The sequence below is a fragment of the Dryobates pubescens genome, chromosome 16 (assembly GCF_014839835.1).
Source record: "Dryobates pubescens isolate bDryPub1 chromosome 16, bDryPub1.pri, whole genome shotgun sequence".
Lineage (NCBI taxonomy): Eukaryota > Metazoa > Chordata > Aves > Piciformes > Picidae > Dryobates > Dryobates pubescens.
Genome location: NC_071627.1, coordinates 9,907,121 through 9,926,781, shown reverse-complemented (window position 1 = coordinate 9,926,781; position 19,661 = coordinate 9,907,121). Strand labels below are relative to the sequence as shown.

Here is a 19,661-nt window from a genome sequence, read left to right as displayed (position 1 = left end):
ACCAGAGCAGGATCACCTATACCAGACCACACAGGAATGCATCCAGGTGGGTTTTGAATATCTCCAGAGAGGGAGAATTCACAAGCCCCCCTGGGCAGCCTGTTCCATCACCCATTCCTTAATTCATTGGACATAACAGGTACTGGAAGCAAGGAATGTTTTATAAAAGAAGAGATTTCATCACCTTGTTTCCATGATCACACAGGCAAGTTATTTCCAATATTAGTTCTAGGATCTCAATGCTGTGATAATGCACTAGATAAAAAAGCAATTACATGGGTTTCCTCCTACCAGTTTTTATGAGGTAAAGGTAAGCAGTGACAAAATGAAGCCAGAGGAAATAGTAGCCCCATTCCCACCTTCCAGTTACACAGCAGTTAAGAATAGGAAAGAAATTCCAATGCCCCTGATGAATAATGAATATACATATGTGGGTTTACCATAATAGTGCTTCAATATATGCCGTTATTATTTATAAAATGAACCTAGGAGATGGAACACAAAGAAATAATGCTTTCATTAAAAAGTAAGTTGAAAAAAAGCCTTCACTCAAGCTCCATATCTACTGATCTACCTTAATGAGAAACAGGGATTGTCTACCAAAGATTACGGTTAAATAAAGCAGCTGTGGCTTTAAACATACCTTGTCTTGGAAATTCATCAGACTCCCTGTGAACCAGGTCCGAAACTCGGTTTCCGTAGTGCATCCTGGTGTCATGATCATATGCCTTCAGTGTCTCACTTGAGCTGTAAGACTTCTGAGTTGGTACTCTGCAGTCTTCACTGTCCAGCGAAGAACTTGTATAGCGACATTCCTTCCCACACCGGCCCCTTGTCAGAGAACGATGCCTTCTATCTTTTATATCCATTATTCTGAGCTAGGCAGGACGTTTTTGGACAAGTCACTCTTATACCTGGGGTCAGTCACTCTCACCTAAAAACAGGAAAGGTTAAGAAAAGAGTGAGCAATGTTGCTGCTACGTTTTGCTTTATTCTACTCTCTCCAACTCTTAAAAAACAATGCGGCACAGACTGAGAAGAAAAAGAAGACCCACAGGATGCACCCTTAGAAATTTAAATAATTCACCTGAATGGCTGGGCACAGGGGAACCAAATGTTGTAAGAGCATTGCATTCTATCTAAATTACCATCTCATTGAAGAGTGTAAAAAATAAAATAATGATGAAACAAAAACTTATCTTTTGATTTTTGAATAAGCACTGATAACAACACGGAACTGACAGCATAATATTTGTTCCTGTTATACAACATTACATGAAAAGCAGATTCAAACCAGCTTTAATGATTTCCGTTCTTCCTGCAGTGTGCAATTAAGAATGAAGCATGCAGGAGTGTTGCATAGAGATGATTCCTATTCAGCATTAACACAGCTCAAACTTGTACATTATCCTTTAACAAGGAGTTCACAAGTTGCAGCAACTGATTTTATTGCCTCTGGATAACATAATCCAAGTCTCCACTCTCAACAAAAAGTTGAACCAGCTATCTCCATAGGTCCTTTCCATCCTTGACATTTCTGCATTTTTATGATTCTCTACAGAATCTTAGCGAATTGGCTGCTCTTGTGCATCAAGTGCCATGACTAGATCCCTCAAGATGACCAGTTTATCCATCTCAGTAGTTGGAATTCTTTAAAACTGTGTAAATATCTTGCTCACTGGACCAGAAAGAGGCAGATTCATACAGTCTTCTTAATTAGAACACTCTTACTCTGGCATATATACTTTAATATATGCACAGTTATCATGCATAAGCTGCAAAACGAAAGATACTGTATAAAGCAAGAAAGACACTAAGTATGAACACCCGAACCACTGGGGTACTAATTATTTTGAGCTGGTATTTGTAGGCGAGTCTTTCTCTCATGGCTTCTTATGCCCAGGTCTGTACTAGACCTGAGAAATCCTCATGACAAAACCTTTTGCTTGGAAATGAAATCTTCCCACATAAAAATTAGATTTGCTAACAAGCAAAAATTGGAACAAAGACTGTTCTTCTATACATAGCTAAGGAGGTGAAAAAACAATTTTGACAAATTTAGATGGGACATTTGAGGATGTTTTCTTTCCCGCTGTCCCCTCTCAGTTCAGGTGTCTATGCAACAGCCCACTCAGAAGAACAGGAATGGTGCCTGCACACCATCTACACTCAGGCTGAGGCCAAAGTCTTTACTTAAAGCTACCAAAGCACTTCAGGAGTATGAATCCTTCAGACATTTATGCCAACAATAAACTCCAGTGAAAACTGACACAACCAGAGAAGTCAGTCATGTCTGTCATTGTTGTAGGTTGCACCTGAAGGAGAAGAGGTCATAAACACTGGCAGAAGTATTGCCTAAATCATTGGGTTGTGCCTGAAATAGATTATGTCCTTAACAGAGAATAGATGCACTTGGCCAGAGGAGCTAGTGAATTTGAGAAAGGTTTCTTGGCTTCACTTTAGACTTGTGGATTGGGGCTTTTATTTTTCTTTCCCCTTTCTTTCTGTATTTTAAAGAAGAAAGTTAGGTAACCAGTAGAAACAGCAGCTTTAAGCCACCCACAGGTACTCCACAATCTGTGAGTGATAAAAAAAGTGTAAACATGCTAATTTTTTTCTCCTTTTTTCCTTATTTCTAATTATGATGGTACATTTCAGTGGCTAAAAAACCCACAACCCACAAAACAATGCACACAGGAAAACCAAAATCAGAAGACATTCAGCACTTAAAACTGGAAGGGTTAGTTTTATAATTTTAAAGAGAAAGGAAGACTGTGTACACATTTCCTGTTTTGCACCTCACTGAACACCTGGTATATCTTAACTATTCTGCTCAATTCCTTGGCCCTGTAATATTTCTTAAGCTGTACACCACATTAACTGTAAAGCACATTGACACTGATGGCACAGTTGGTTGAAGTTTGAGGAGAGAGACGATAGTTTAGATTAACAATACCTGGCCTCTTTGATCCCAGTTCAATCCTATCTCATCAAATTCAAATACTAATATATCACAATTATAAAACAAGTAAACAGATAAACACGATACAGTATGAGCAAAATCTGTCAAATACTCTCTGGATATCTTCACACTCCTGTTCAATACAAAAGCCTATTATTCTATATGAAGGTATTGTCTGTCAGTTCAGAAAAACAAACAGCTTTTTGTTTTTATGACTGCCAAACTTTAAGCTGTTAGCCTTGATTTCTATTGTTTCTGCAAGAATATTTAATTCCTTGTTACTATGGTTAAAAGAAGGATTTACTATGACTCAGATAAAGCTTCTGCGTATTTCCATGATATTTGTGTCTTTAAAGCATCTTCTCAGGCAGACAAGATTTTTCTAAATTGCTCCCTCAATAAACATGGGGGGTGGTAGGGTGGTGGTGGTAGAGTTTTATGCAATCACCCTACAAATAGCACAGTATCACTAAGGTTGGAAGAGACCTCAAAGATCATCAAATCCAATCTGTCACCACAGTCCTCATGACTAGATCACGGCACCAAGTGCCACGTCCAGTCCCCTCTTGAACACCTCCAGGGATGGCAACTCCACCACCTCCCTGGGCAGCCCATTCCAATGACAAATGACTCTCTCAGTGAAGAACTTTCTCCTCACCTCCAGCCTAAACCTCCCCTGGCACAGCTTGAGACTGTGTCCCCTTGTTCTGGTGTCGGTTGCCTGGGAGAAGAGACCAACCCTTTCCTGGCTACAACCACCTTTCAGGTAATTGTAGAGGGCAATGAGGTCACCCCTGAGCCTCCTCTTCTCCAGGCTAAACAAACCCAGCTCCCTCAGCCTCTCCTCACAGGGCTTGTGCTCAAGGCCTCTCAGCAGCCTTGTTGCCCTTCTCTGGACACGTTCAAGTGTCTCTATGTCCTTCTTAAACTGAGGGGCCCAGAACTGGACACACTACTCAAGGTGCGGCCTAACCAATGCAGAATACAGGGGCACAATGACTTCCCTGCTCCTGCTGGCCACACTATTCCTAATGCAGGCCAGAAATACTAAAATAAAAGGAATCAGTAAAACAACATTCTATGATTGATAATGCCAAGACATACTCCTAAGTCATGCTCACGTGCAGAATGCAAGACTCAACATCTGCCCTGTCAACACCATGCAAGTTCAATAGACTATCACAGGAAATAAATCTAGAAATAGGAACGGTAGGTCCCGGAAGGTTTACTTCAATCTTTTGTTAGGAAAACCTTGTTAAATAAATCAGGTGTCATAACAACTTGGTGAATAAATTGATCTTCATAACACTAAGCTGTTCAAAAACATCTTTAACTGTACTAAATTTTAAGAAATGCTTGAAACATTCTAGATAATTTGAAAAACATTCTTAGTCATGCTTTTACTCAATGACATGTGCATATTTATTGCAGTACTTTAATTATTTTTTCCTGATTTTCCTATTAATATTAAACATCTGCCTAAATGCAAAAAAAAACCCAAACCATTCTCATAGGTTCTGCTCTTATCCTCATCTCTGCTTTTTTTTGAGCATTTCTATGAACAAAACCGGCAATAAGCAGTTCCACAGCATCATCAACAACCTACTCTTAAAATGCAGACATACCATGCTATACAGTTTAAAATATGACCAAAGTAAGATGTAACACACTCTTAGAAAACTTGTTTCACATTTTTCTCGTACTAAAATGGATGAAATACTGTTTCAATTCAATGCTAATTGCTTTCCCTCTTAGATAGTCAAATCTGTATGTAACGTATTCCTGGAAAGGTAAAATGTGATAACTTTGGTTAAGCAAGAAAAATGGTGAGATTCAATTTGAGTTCAAAATTCCTTATACTCTTTGACTTGCCTGTCTCAAGGGCACTCTATAAGTGGTTTATTTTGAGTAATCGACCTAAATAGTAGCTGATTTAATAACGTTTTTTGTTTCACAGGATTTGACTAAGACTGCTCATATTGACCCACTTACACTACAGAGTATTACGACCACTAACAACTGATTTCATCTGTTTTTCATTATTTTAATTATCCATGAAGCACTAATAGTTTCCCATCTCACTTTCTGAATAAGCTCTTTATGACCTGTAAAAGGGTTGATAGAGTTTCAGAGGTGTATAGTCTCAGCTGATCCAGGCCCACCACAGAGAGTATATCTAAAGCAATAAATAGGATACATTTGCTGATGACATAGGGTACATGCCATGTGTGTCTGAGTTCCATGAGTCTAATGAAGTTTGGACACACTCTTCACTCAATAGATAAATCTTTATGTTCATGTTCAGCAGCCATTTTATCTGATCACTACAATAGTGCTGACAAGACTGTAAATGCTAACTGTGGGGTGGTCCAAGGGCATTAAAACACTGTATGTCCTAAAGACAGATGGGAGGGAGAAGGGAGAGATAAGAAGAGAGAGAGGGGAGAAAGAAGAAAAAGCTGGGGAACTGAAAAGTGAAAACTTTTTTTTTTTTAGCATTTAAAAAAATTATGACACTTTGTGTTAGCAAATTCAAATCAATAGGAGGTTTGGAGGAAGGACTCAAGAAGAATTCTAATGGCTAAGTTGATTTTTACACTGATATTACTTAAGTTGTGTGCTTGTTTCTTGCATTTCTAATGATCCCTTACTCTCGCTTACAGCCTACATGGCCATTAGATCTGCCACTCTCAACAGACAGAATGCAGTAATCACTTGGAATTTCCAGAGAAAATAAAGTACTTCACATTTACTTTGTGCCCCTAAATAACCTAGCACAACTACCTCAAAACATTACAATAGTGCATACAATATTAGAAACAGTCTTTAAAGAAAAAGGCTAACAAAAACCAGGAGTACGCTATGTACCAGTCCATTCATTAAAAAGCAAATCTACTAAAAGCCTGTACTTCTTTTCATCATCAACAATTGGAAATAAGCTTGTGATTTAGAGATTCAAATGCTGTTCATTACTTTATGCAAAGACTATTTTTGAAATGAGAAAATTCAATATTTCAGCTGTATTAGAGTATACATTTTCAGGGAATAAGGAAAAAGGTTATTTAACTGCTGTATTTTTGGATTATTTTAACATTAGAGAAAAAGTACATCTCTACTGCTGGATCACCTCTGCTTTTAGAAATAAAATCCTGCAGCTTTAATAAATTGCAGTTTTATATGAAACACTACCACAGTATACACACATTGTTAGATGAAATAATGTTGATGACAAGTATGCTGGTTTTGATCTGGGACAAAAATTATAGAATCATAGAATCACTAAGGCTGGAAAAAAAGCCTTTAAAATCATTGAGTCCAACCATTATCCAACCCCCACAACCACTAAACCATATCCTGAATCACCACATCTACAGCTTCTTGAACACCCCCAGGGATGGCAACTCCACCACCTCCCTGGGCAGCCTCTTCCAAGGCCTCACAACTCTCTCAGTAAAGAATTTTCCCCTAACATCCAATCTAAACGTCCCCTGGCACAAGTTGAATCCATTTCCTCTCATCCCTTTTCTAGTTACTTGGGAGAAGAGACCAATTCCAGCTTCATTCCAGCTTCCTTTCAGGAAGTTGTGAAGTTCAGCAAGATCTACCCTCAGCCTCCTCTTTGCCAGATTAAACAACCCCGGTTCCCTCAGTTGCTCCTCATACACCATGGCCTCGATAATCCCTCATCAGCCTCATTGCTCTTCTACAGTTGGACACTCTGTTTGGTGTATTAAAGCAACCTCATTTTCCACTGAAAAATCTTTGGCTTTTTTGGTATTCTTTTTTCTTTTTTTCTCTCCATATCCTGAATATGCCAAATATTTATATCACATATGTATTTTTATCTACTTAAACATACATATTTTCATTTCAAGACTATCTTCTGAGATTTCTGTACTCTAGGAACTCCTTACAAATCCCAGAACTGTTTAAATCTATTATGAAAATAACATCCCATTAAGAAAATAACATGCCATCGAGAAATGATGAAAAGCCCAGGAGCTAGGGGACAGCTTTCTAACAGTCTTTAGTCTCACATCATTCACTTACTGCTAAGGATTAACCCCTTATTTTCCTCTGAGTGTTGGGCAGTGAAGGCTGATACATGTGAGCACAGCCTCTTCTCTGTACTAGCAGGCTTCAGAATCGTAACTGACCAGTTGATACTGAGTTTCTTAAATGTACTTTGTGTCAGCTGAAAAAGCAGATAGACAAACTCAGATACAAATTCCTAAACATTATCAAATGTGTCTTCTGTTTTGTGAGCCTCACGAGCTGGGGATCACCAGCAAATTGGAAACTGTACCAGTAAAATTTTGACGAGCATCTAAGACGGAACAGCGCCTGGTTTGTTGCTTTTAGCTGAGAGGCTTATATTGCAACTTTCTTACTTCATTATGCGGAGTCTGAGGCATCCTAGAATTTAAAATGCTTCAGAAAGTACGTTTATGGAAGCTGTTGAGATTTGAGGTCATCCATTTTGTGTACCTTAACATGATGTTCTGTTGTCTTCTGTTTACATTTTCATTTTTCCCTTTATTTTTTTCTTAGCTTACCTTGAACCTTTAAAACAAATGATCACTTTAGAAAGTTTTTACTTCTGATCAAATCTCTGTATTTAGAAAGGCAGTGAACTCCCAAAGAGTAAGGTTAATAGTTTACCCAAACAGAAGGACATTTTTTTCCCCCTTTTTTTTTTCTTTCATTTTTTTTTTTCCATGTGAAAGTTTACAGTATTAAATTGAAGTGAGAGAGATTCTGTGGAGGCTTTTAAAGAAAGAAGGGGAGTATTTCTTGGACAGAATGAGAGCAAATGATGTAAATTTAGAGTCAATAGCAGGTGGTGTTCTTGACAGATATGATAAATACCTAAACTCATAAATGTCTGCATGATTACTACATTGGTGAGTTCTGAGAATAGTCTTGAGAGGTTTGAAAATCACTGAGAAACCTCTTTCGCTACTGATCCTACAGTAGCATCCTCTGATGAGGTGTATATAGGAGCTCTGCCTGAACTCAGATTCTGTCAAAGTTTCCATTTAACAGTGTATTTGTCTATTAAGGGTAAACAAGAACTGAATGGTGCATTCCTAAAGTTTTTTTTCTGGCTGATCTTTTACCCAGTGGTACAGCTTCTGCTATTGTCAGCAGGAGTGAAAGTGCCCAACAGATGTAGAATTAAAGAATGTTTGAACATAAGAATTGGGAAGGAACTGTCTTAAAATTCTTGGCATTGGATGTACTTGAGAACCGTACAAGTCCTTTCATGTCAGTTATGTTTCTCCTACTTTATAGCACAAGCATAAGTTTAAAATGGAAACTCCTGAGTGTAGCATGGCAGCACAGTGCCCAGGAGTTCTCAGAGATGGCTGATGGATTAGTCTGGGTGTGAGAGAAGAAGTCTGCATTCAAATCCATACCTGAAACTATGAGGATAAATACAGGTTTTTGAGAAAATGAGATGCCTTACAAGAGGCAGAACACTGGAAAATGCTTATAAAAAAAAATAACAAACCAGTGACTAAGTGTCCCTGAAAGCAAAAAAAGAAAAGAAAAAAAAAAAAAAAGGGAGAATGTCTAGAGCACAACTTCTGCTGCCTAGGCTCCATTGCTAGTTAGGCTAAAAATCTCATTAACTTCAATTAAAGACAGCATTCTACCCTAGGATTAGGAAGGAAAAAGACCATCACCCATGGTCAGTTAAATAAAGAAAGTTGTCATTCACTGCATGCACACTTAGATCTACCTCACTTCTATAAATCAGTATCAGTATCAGTATCACTAAGGTTGGAAGAGACCTCAAAGATCATCGAGTCCAACCTGTCACCACAGACCTCATGACTAGAGTAGGGAGGACACTAGTGCCCACTGCAGGCTTGAACTCATGACCTTCCCCATTAAAGGTCTTATGTGCTACCAACTGAGCCACACCACGATCAATTTGATCAAAGACCTAATAAAAAGTATTTAAACAATTATTTCCTGATTCTAAATTATTCTCTAGCGTTAGGAAACTATTCTACAGAATCCTTCAAGCATGCTTACCAGCATTGTACGAATTATGCAGTGATAAATTGTTCCACCTTTAAAAATTAATAGCATTTTAGTAGGAGATAATAGTATTGTTTGTTCTTTCTAGACAATAGAAGAGTAATACTGTTCTTTAAGCAATTACTTTTAGCAAACTTAGTCTTTTGAAGTAGCCAGTTCATATCTGATCTTTAAATCCCTTTTGTGAGCTTGTTCAGGTATACTAATTTTAAGTAATTACATTAATTGAGAAGTTGGCTTGTGTTGTTCTATGGTGATTTGAATTGTTTCTTTTATCTGACTCCATAGAATGATACACAGTTATACTTGTGAGCAGGAAACCAAGAACTGGAACATGGGTTCAGCAGACTCATTGTGCGATGCCAGGGGGGATACTGAGCCTTTTGGTGTTTAACTTTTTCTGCAGAGTAGGGGCAATACAGATTTAGCTCTCATGGCTTTCCGAAAGCCTAATAAATATATGTAAAGGAAAAACACCTTCCAAAAGGAAAATCTTGAAAATTTCCCACAATTGAGATAGTCCAGGATAGACAAAAATTTTTACTGTTACTTTCTTTACTTCTCCTTCACACTCTTTCTACTCTTTTACCTTTGTGCATCTAGGAAGAAAAGCAGATATCATTTCAGCCTCACTTCTATAACTAGCAGTGTTCTGCTTAGTAGTTTTTTTGGGCTGGTTTGTAAGCTCTTCTCTGAAAAAGTAGGTAAAATCTTTACATGTGTCACATGTTTTTACAAAATGTGGCCATCTTTCTGAGTCAGTGTGATGCAGTCTTCTTCTAATTGCTGCAGTGCTATCTACAATGGGAATCAACACGATACTTGCCATATCTTTTGATGACCAGCTGCAGAAATATTTAGGATGCAGGTAATATTTGAGTGAGTTTAAAATAGCTTTTCAAGAAATAACATGTAAATATGGCATGTGAGCTAATCAAGGCACTAAATCAGTTTTGCGTGATGGAGCCTTAAAGGCCACTGTTTTTTTCCCTGCTCTGGCAACTGTCACGTGTTTGTGAAGACTGCTATTTTTCATGTTGCGCTCAGTGGGTGAAGAGCATGCAGTTTGCAGCAGATGAAATGAAAATGAAGAATTGGTCGGTTCATATGTGCTACACCCTGCCTCAGATACTAGCAGATGCTTAGCTATCATGAAAATTTTACTGGTACAGTTTCCAGTTCGCTGGTGATCCCCAGCTCGTGAGGTTCACAAAACAGAGGACACATTCAATAATGTTTAGGAATTTATATCTCAGTTTGTCTATCTGCTTTTTCAGCTGACACAAAGTACATTTAAGAAACTCAATATCAACTGGTCAGTTACGATTCTGAAGCCTGCTAGTACAGAGGAGAGGCTGTGCTCACATGTATCAGCCTTCACTGCCCATCACTCAGAGGAAAATAAGGGGTTAATCCTTAGCAGTAAGTGAATGATGTGAGACTAAAGACTGTTAGAAAGCTGTCCCCTAGCTCCTGGGCTTTTCATCATTTCTCGATGGCATGTTATTTTCTTAATGGGATGTTATTTTCATAATAGATTTAAACAGTTCTGGGATTTGTAAGGAGTTCCTGGAGTACAGAAATCTCAGAAGATAGTCTTGAAATGAAAATATGTATGTTTAAGTAGATAAAAATACATATGTGATATAAATATTTGGCACAGTGTTTGATTTTGTTGTTGTGTTTAGAATTTTGACTGCCCTTAGTCTGAACATACTTCCTTTTATTTACTGAAAGGAAATAAAAAAAAAAAAAAAAGGAGGAAAAAGCTGTTTTTCCCTGCAATAAAGCATAGCACAGAATGCCTATAAGCACTGTATCTTCCAGTACTTAAATTTGAATCAGTCATCAAAACTGTTCTGAAATAGCTATTTCACATGCCATAATAAATACGTCTATTTTTCAGTTCAATATGCAGAGTAGCTAAAAGGAAAAGTCAGGATATATAGAGAAAAAAAGAATACAAAAAAAGCCAAAGATTTTTCAGTGGAAAATGAGGTTGCTTTAATACACCACACAGTGTCCAAATGTAGAAGAGCAATGAGGCTGATGAGGGATTATGGCGGCCATGTTGTATGAGGAGCAACTGAGGGAACCGGGGTTGTTTAATCTGGCAAAGAGGAGGTTGAGGGTAGATCTTGCTGAACTTCACAGCTTCCTGAAAGGAGGCTGGAATGAAGCTGGTATTGGTCTCTTCTCCCAAGTAACTAGAAAAGGGATGAGAGGAAATGGATTCAACTTGTGCCAGGGGATGTTTAGATTGGATGTTAGGGGAAAATTCTTTACTGAGAGAGTTGTGAGGCCTTGGAAGAGGCTGCCCAGGGAGGTGGTGGAGTTGCCATCCCTGGGGGTGTTCAAGAAGCTGTAGATGTGGTGATTCAGGATATGGTTTAGTGGTTGTGGGGGTTGGATTATGGTTGGACTCAATGATTTTAAAGCGGGTTTTTTTCCAGCCTTAGTGATTCTATGATTCTATAACTTTTGTTCCAGACACAGGAAAATGAATTGCTAACTGGGAAAACTAACATAGCTATTATAGAACATGACCAGCTGTAACTCAGAACCTCCGATGTGAATTTCCAGTGTATTAAGGAACATAGACACAGCGTCCATGGAGCAAGAGGTTGCCAGGGAGAGAACTGGCTTAACTTGATTAATGTAAATCTTCTTAAGAAGCTTGGGCAGGAAAAATAGGCTTCTAGGAAACAAACCAGGCCAAGACTACAAGAACCTGCAAATACCTCATAACATTTTACAGTCACTCTGCAGACATGACCACAATTCTCTGTTCTATCTCCAAATCATGAAGAAAAAGGCCTCATCATTGTGGAGGAAAATCAGCCTAGAGAAAAGGTCACATACTTCAAGACAGTATGGAGTAATTTAGGATAGTACAGGCAATCCAATGTGTACTCTCACACTACAACTACCTTCTGCAGACTTCTAGGACAGCATCATTTCGCTTACTGTCCGTTCTCTGTGGGTATGTCCAAAGAAAGTCAGGTATTTGATGGTGGATAAGAGTTTTCATCTGTGTCACTTAGCAGACATTGCTTATGTAGCTGAGCTGTCAGAGGCAAGTCCATCCAGGCTCCTCAGCTGCCACTGTTCTCAATCCTGTATATGATATTCATCCAACACTAGCAGGAGATTCCTGAAGGCACCTGGAGACAGCAAGGTCTTAAGCTGTAGCAGCACAGAAGATGGAAGCTCACATGAAGATATTCTCAGCTACTTAGCTACTGCATGAGAAATACATAGAGCTATCTCCTGTTCACAATGTGTGGCAAGAACAGCAACAGGGATGTAAACACCTAAAAAACAGTCTTGAAACTGCAAGGAATCATTACAAAATCCATTTTGTCCTTTCTTTCCATTGCCATTTCACAAAAAGAACAGTAACTAAGCTGCAGTGTCTAATTTCTTCTTGACTAAGCTCAATGCATTCAAGCCAGCCCCCACAAATTTGCCATCTGGTGCCTAGATTGCTGTGTAGCCAGAACAGAGGTGTCCACATTCTTCAACTGCCATGGTCAAACTTTCCAGGCAAAAGCATCAGTACTTTTTGATAAGGACAGAGATCAAACCTACAGGAAGCTGGCAAGGAAGATTTAAGACAAATTTAAACCAAACATTGCTTCACCTGCCACATTCAACTGTACCACTGACCCTTGCAAAATAGAATTTGTAACTTCAATGAGGATATTTGATTTAAACTAAGCATCTATTGTATCTGTATTGCACAGACATCCTATTTTTACATACACAGTATACGGAATTTAAAGTATTTTAAAAGTGTTATTAAAATTATTTATCCACTAACGATACTGGAAGTGATAAAGTTTATAGGTTTGCTTTCAGAAAAGTAACTACAGAACTACAGCTCTAACAATTAGTTGATCCTTCAACTAAGGACAAGATGTTATTTAGAGAGAGCAAAAAGAAATAACACAGATGAACAAAAATTGCATTGTGATACTATAATTCTCTACAGTCATAACCAACAATCCTTAAAATGCACTTTGTTCCAACACTGTATTTTCTACCTAGGTAAGTGATTTCTTCCTACTATTAATTTTAGCAGTACTTTACAGATGGCAACACTATTGCACCGAGTTCTCCCCCCATCTCCCAACACAACAGAGATGTCCATGAATTGGCATGAGTCCAGGGAAGGATGCCAATGTCTCAAGAAACTGGAGCACGTAATCTGAACTGGGCTTGTTTAACCTCATGAAGCGACGGCTAAGCAGAACCTTGCAGTAGCTTCCCTGCACTAAAAAGACTACAGAGAGGAGGAAGCCAGGGTCCTAGTAATGGAAACCACAGACACTGAGACTCTCTGGTATTCAAAGCCTCCCTCAGCTTCAGTAGGTTGTTGTGCCTTAGAGGCAGTGTGCACACCTCTAAGTACGTGTTGTGCCTTAGAGGAAAAACAGTCTCCTATCTCTCTACTTCTCAGAGCAGGAAGGAAACTGAAAACAAATACTATAAATGCTTTATTATCCTGAACAGAAATCAATAAACTATAAACAATTTTAACCTAATTTACCAGGAAACAGAACTGGAAAGATATCTGACATCTTTTTGTACACATTAAGAGCCAACAGATTGTAAGTTTTGGTCAGTAACAAGACACCAAACGACCTACAGGTGAATGACCCCTATACCATTATCACTTCAATCAGTTGTTCAAGTTACTTCAGCAATTTCTACCTTGCATGAAATCCTCTATGAATTATTAAAATAAAAAGCAAAAAAGCAAAAGGTAAAGGACAGAAAAGCAATCTCATCCTTGATGCCATTTGCAGTGGTATGTACACGTCACTCTTCAAAAGTAAATCGGGCACAAGCGGTGGTTGAGGCTGGGGCTGCCAGCTAACTCCCACAGATATCAGACCTCTGAGCTCAGTCCATGGCCATGTAATATAGTAGCACTCAGGTATTGACAAAAGAACTCCAGGTAACTCAGAATTAAATACCTTCTTACAAACCTGGGACACCTCATACTCTCCAGAACCAGAGTATCCTACCCAAAAAGAAAGACCAGATTAAAAAGTAAATGTTTTAGCAATTTGGAAGTGGCACAAAACAGAGTGACATCTCTTAGAGCACTACTGTAAAGATGCCATGGAGACAGAAGTGATTGATTCTAGGCATCCCTAGTTCTGCCTTTCCAGCAGCACAGACTACCAGGTGACACAGAAGACTATATCTGAACATCATGTACTAGGCAGCAAGAATACCTCCAGCATTAGTAATTGTCTCTAGGAAAAGCTGCTCTCTGAACCACACAGCCAGCTTTCTGTGGACAAGAGTGTTGTACCTATACAAGCTTCTAGAATTCAAAAGAGGAAGAAAAAAAGTATATGCTCTATCGTATGCAAGTGGATGAAAAGCCAAACAAACCAAGAATCTGTGTATAAACCACCAAACTGGTTTCAATTCTAATACCATTAATGATACCATCATTTATTATTATTATTTCAGGTACCAGGAACACAAAGGTTTTCCATTTAGTTGTGTTCCATTTAGGTCACTAGGCTAACCCCTGTTTCATCCCCATTTCCTAAAGGGCAAGCTAAAAGAATGACAACCACCAGACTGAGCAAGCATGCTAAGAGCTAACAACAAAGAAGAGGAGCAACAGAAATTGAGCCTCAGCAATTTAACAAGACTGTCTGACTCCACAATTCTGACTGAAAATTACGTTTTAGTCAAGATCTGATGTACAAACACAACTTCTACACTTCCTTGCTTGAATTTTTGCATAAAGTATTGATCCAAATAAATAAAAAAGATACTTAGTTACTTCAGCTGCAAGTCCCATTCCTCATTGCTATAAAAATATCATCAAGGACAAAGCAGCCTGCATGAACCCTTGTTCCTTGAGTTTAATTTTTTTAGCAATTATTCAATTTTACTGTTAAGCTACAAGTCTATTCTCAGCTCCATTTTTATTTTTTTAAAGTAGTGTAATAGCATGGTCACAAACACAACTGATTTTATATATATATATAAAAATATAAACCCAGCACCAGAACAAGAGGACACAGTCTAAACCCGCACCAGCGGACGTTTATGCTAGATGTTAGGAAGAAGTTCTTCATAGAAAGAGTGATTGGAATGGGCTGCCCAGGGAGGTGGTGGAGTCACCATCACTGGAGGTGTTTAGGAAGAGACTGGATGGGGTGCTTGGTTTAGTTGATTAGATAGTGTGTGATGATAGGTTGGAATCAATGATCTTGAAGGTCTTTTCCAACCTGGTTAATTCTATTCTATTTTGTATCTACATATATATGTGTATATATATAAATAAAAAAGGGACGACAACAACAAAACCCCCCACAACCTTAAGAATAGCTTGCAGAGCTGTCTGCAGTTTAGAACCGGTGGTTACATTTATATATTACAAGACCTGCAGAGGAGAGATTCCTTAACACAGAAATCTCAAAGCCTAAGACCTAGGTAAGTCCCCCAAAGAAAAACCTGTAGCAATCTGCAACTGAATTTATGTAGGTAGAATAACTTTTGTTTGAAAATAGCAATTCTTCAGCATAAAATAAATGTAGTTACCTTATTTCCTATAAATATCTTCCAGGGTGGCTATATACTTTCAGAATATCTTGACAGAAACCCTCAGTCTTCCAGTTGGATTTTCAGAACTAATATAGTTCTTAGTAATTCTGGCCTGAACAAGCAAATTTCCCCCTCTGTTTTGCAGTGGTGAAAGAATGTCACTTAGCCATCTAAAATGTTTCTATATTCAGTATTAAAAAAACTTCCATGAGGCCACTGGAATAATTTCCAATAATCAAGGCTAGAGAATTAGGAAATGTTCCATTTAGAAATTGAGTTTTGAGTGATAAGAAGGAAATACAAATTGCTCCATGTTTCCAGGACTCCACTTAGGCTGCACTAATATCAATTTTAAACAAAGTACACCACCAGACAGATGGGCACATCAGTGCTTCAAATGGCGCTGATCTTGAAGCTGTAATGCAACGTGAAATTTGGACGTATCAGGTAATTAGATTCTTTAAAATAAAGAATAAAAATGCTTTTAAATGTTATTTCTTTATGTAGAGAGACTCATCCATGCTTCCCAAGAATTCCAAAAATCAGGCAAGTCTATGGATAAGTCTACTTATCTGTGAGGAACCTGGCTAATCCTCACTTTGCTAGGTAAAATAATTTATCAGGAAATGTGAAACAATCTCCAATGAGTACGGCATGGGACAACAGCACAGATTTGCAGAATTCAGCTATTCCTCATGTGCATTTCAAAAATGACTGAAAATTAATGAGTTTCTACTGTGTGTATTTATATGCAGCTCTTTGAAGTAATCATTACTAGCCAGTAAAAGTCACTTGGAAAAACAGGTTCATAAAACCAAATAAACTAATACACTCTCCTTGTAGCTGCAGTATCATTCAGTAATACCTCCAATTATTGTCCTGTATTCAAGCTGCACCAACAGCCCAAACTCCGTATCTGACAAGTAAATGCTGACCACAATCATGAATTTTTAAGTATGCTGAACATGCCTTAAAAAAAGTGAAGTCTAAAGCCTTTTTTCTCCCTGGAAGGTAAGTTTCTCTACCAAGACTCAATTCCCTCTCGTCCCAAAATAAATAAGATTTCATGCACAATTAAGTTTATCTGCCTCAAATCGATAAAAGCATTAAAATCAGTCTTCAAAAACACCAACATACATATAGTTAACCAATCTGATTATTACTGCAAGCCTTGTAGGAACACAGATGTGCTGAATATGAAATTTGCTGGTTGAAAGGTACTTTGGATGGTTTTTAGGCATTACTAGAACGTTTTCAAAACATGTGCAGCCACTTAACCAAAAGTATTCAGGTGCATCAGCCAGTCTGCAAAGCAGAGATTTTTCATGGCATTAGTTTTACAGTGAGTCTTTTCAGGAAATTTCAAAGAATATATGGTTCACATACTCTAAACTGAATTCACTTCTAATTCAGTGTTTGACAGAGCTAATTCTTAGTTGTTTCTAAAGAGCCTACAAAAGGAAAATATTTCTTATTCAACAAACATTTAACTAAAACTATGTTTTGCTTTGTTTTCACACTAAGGATTGAATTTGACACTATAATAGAGAAAAGCAGCCTGTGCTAGTTAATGTGATTTTCATTTCTGTAGTCACAATTCTCCTTGTCTTGTATTAGAATGAATTTAATGAGACCTAGTTTTTGGAATGTGGCATTAATGCTTATACAAGAGGCCTTCTTCCAACAAATTCTGTCCCATCATCCGAGCAATCCAAAGAACTGCCTCTTTGGGCAGCCTATTCCAGTGCATCATCATCCTCATACTGAAGATCTCCTTCCTAATATCCAGACTAAAACTACTCTCCCTCAGATCAAAACCATTCCCTCTTGTTCTGTCTCTAGACACACTTTTCATGCACCCTTTCAATGCAGGAAAACAATTAGAGAGGCAAAAGCCCATTTAGAGCTTAGACTGGCCACTGCTGTGAAAGACAACAAAAAATCCTTCTACAAAGATATTAATAGCAAAAGGAGGGGCAAGGACAACCTCCACTCCTTGGTGGACACAGAGAGGAACATAGTAACAACGAATGAGGAAAAGGTAGAGGTACTTAACACCTTTGCCTCAGTTTTTAATAGCAGGATAGGTTCTCTGCAGGACAACTGGCCTCCTGAGCTGGCAGATGGAGTGAGGAACAGTATAGTTCACCTGTCATCCAGGAGGAAGTAGAGACCTGCTTAGCTGCTTGGATCCCCACAAGTCCATGGGACCGGATGGGATCCATCCTAGGGTGCTGAGAGAGCTGGCAGATGAGCTGGCCAAGCCACTCTCCATCAGTTTTCAATGGTCCTGGCTCACCGGAGAGGTCCCAGATGACTGGAAGCTGGCCAACGTGATGCCCATCCACACAAAGGGCTAGTTGGATGAGCCAGGGAATTACAGACTTGTCAGCCTGACCTCAGTGCCAGGCAACATTATGGAACAGGTCATCTTGAGTGCAATCACACAGCACTTACAGGATGGCCAAGGGATCAGGCCCAGCCAGCATGGATTCAGGAAGGGCAGGTCCTGCCTCACCAACTTGATCGCCTTCTATGATCAGGTGACCCGCCTGGTGGATGTGGGGCAGGCTGGGGATGTAGTCTACCTGGACTTCAGCAAGGCCTTTGATACCATCCCCCACAGCAAACTCCTGACCAAGCTGTTAGCTCATGGCTTGGACAGCAGCACTCTGCACTGGATTAGGAACTGGCTGGAGGGCCAAGCCCAGAGAGTGGTGGTGAATGATGCCACATCCAGCTGGCGGCCAGTCACTAGTGGTGTTCCCCAGGGATCAGTGCTGGGCCCCATGCTCTGTAATATCTTTATCAATAATCTGGATGAGGGGATTGAGTCCATCATCAGTAAATTTGCAGGTGACACCAAGCTGGGGGCAGGTATTTTTCTGTTAGAGGGTAGGAGAACTCTGCAGAAGGACCTTGACAGGCTGGACAGATGGGCAGAGTCCAAGGACATGAGATTTAACACATCCAAGTGCCGGGTTCTGCACATTGGCCACAACAACCTCATGCAGCGCTACAGGCTGGGGTCAGAGTACCTGGAGAGCAGCCAGGCAGAAAGGAACCTGGGGGTAGTGGTCAATAGTAGGCTGAACATGAGCCAGCAGTGTGCCCAGGTGGCCAAGAAGGCTAAGGGCATCCTGGCCTGTATCAGAAATCGTGTGGCCAGCAGGAGCAGGGAAGTCCTTGTGCCCCTGTACTCAGCACTGGTTAGGCCACACTTTGAGTACTATGTCCAGTTCTGTGCCCCTCAGCTTAGGAAAGATGTTGACTTGCTGGAAAGTGTCCAGAGAAGGTCTACAAAGCTGGGGAGGGGTTTGGAACACAAGCCCTATGAGGAGAGGCTGGCAGAGCTGGGGCAGCTTAGCCTGGAGAAGAGGAGGGTCAGAGGAGACCTTATTGCTGTCTACAACTACCTGAAGGGAGGTTGTAGCCAGGTGGAGGCTGGTCTCTTCTCCCAGGCAACCAGCACCAGAACAAGAGGACACAGTCTTAAGCTGCACCAGGGGAGGTTTAGGCTGGATATTAGGAAGAAGCTCTTCATAAAGAGTTATTGGCCATTGGAATGGGCTGCCCAGGGAGGTGGTGGAGTCACCATCACTGGAGGTGTTTAAGAAGAGACTGGATGGGGCAATTGGTGCCATGGTTTAGTTGATTAGATAGTGTTGGATGATAGATTGGATTCAATCTCAAAGGTCTTTTCCAACCTGGTTAATTCTATTCTATTCTATTCTACTCTACTCTACTCTACTTTATGAAAAGTCCCTTTCCAGCCTTCCTGTAGGATCCCTTCAGGTATTGGAAGGCAGGTCTGAAGTCCCCCCAAAGTCTTCTGTTCTCCAGGCTGAAAACCCCAGCTCCATCATCTTATCCTCACAGCAGAGCTGTTCCAGCCCTTGGATCATCTTTGTGGCTCTCCTCTAGACTTGCCCCAACAGCTTTTAAAATTTGTAAAGTGGAGCGTTATGAACTGTCTTACATAATAATCTCAGAAAATATATACTTCTCAGGAAAGAGGAGATCTGTATCACATCCCAGATTACAATTCTGTAAGACGCCCCTCTACTTC

The 19,661-nt window shown here is 39.5% G+C and overlaps 1 protein-coding gene across 14 annotated transcripts in view; it reads right to left on the bottom strand.

Annotated features, from left to right (window-relative positions):
• TENM2 (teneurin transmembrane protein 2) overlaps nt 1-19,661 on the bottom strand; it is a 668,081-nt gene that overhangs the window by 516,049 nt on the left and 132,371 nt on the right. For 13 of the 14 annotated variants that reach the window (XM_054168532.1, XM_054168518.1, XM_054168516.1 and 10 more), the window contains exon 3: nt 644-934. The exons of the other annotated variant lie outside the window; for it this stretch is intronic. In XM_054168532.1, coding sequence (XP_054024507.1) covers nt 644-869 — 226 coding nt within the window. In that variant the 5' untranslated portion in view covers nt 870-934. The remainder of the gene's footprint in view (nt 1-643; nt 935-19,661) is intronic. 14 annotated transcript variants of the gene reach the window in all.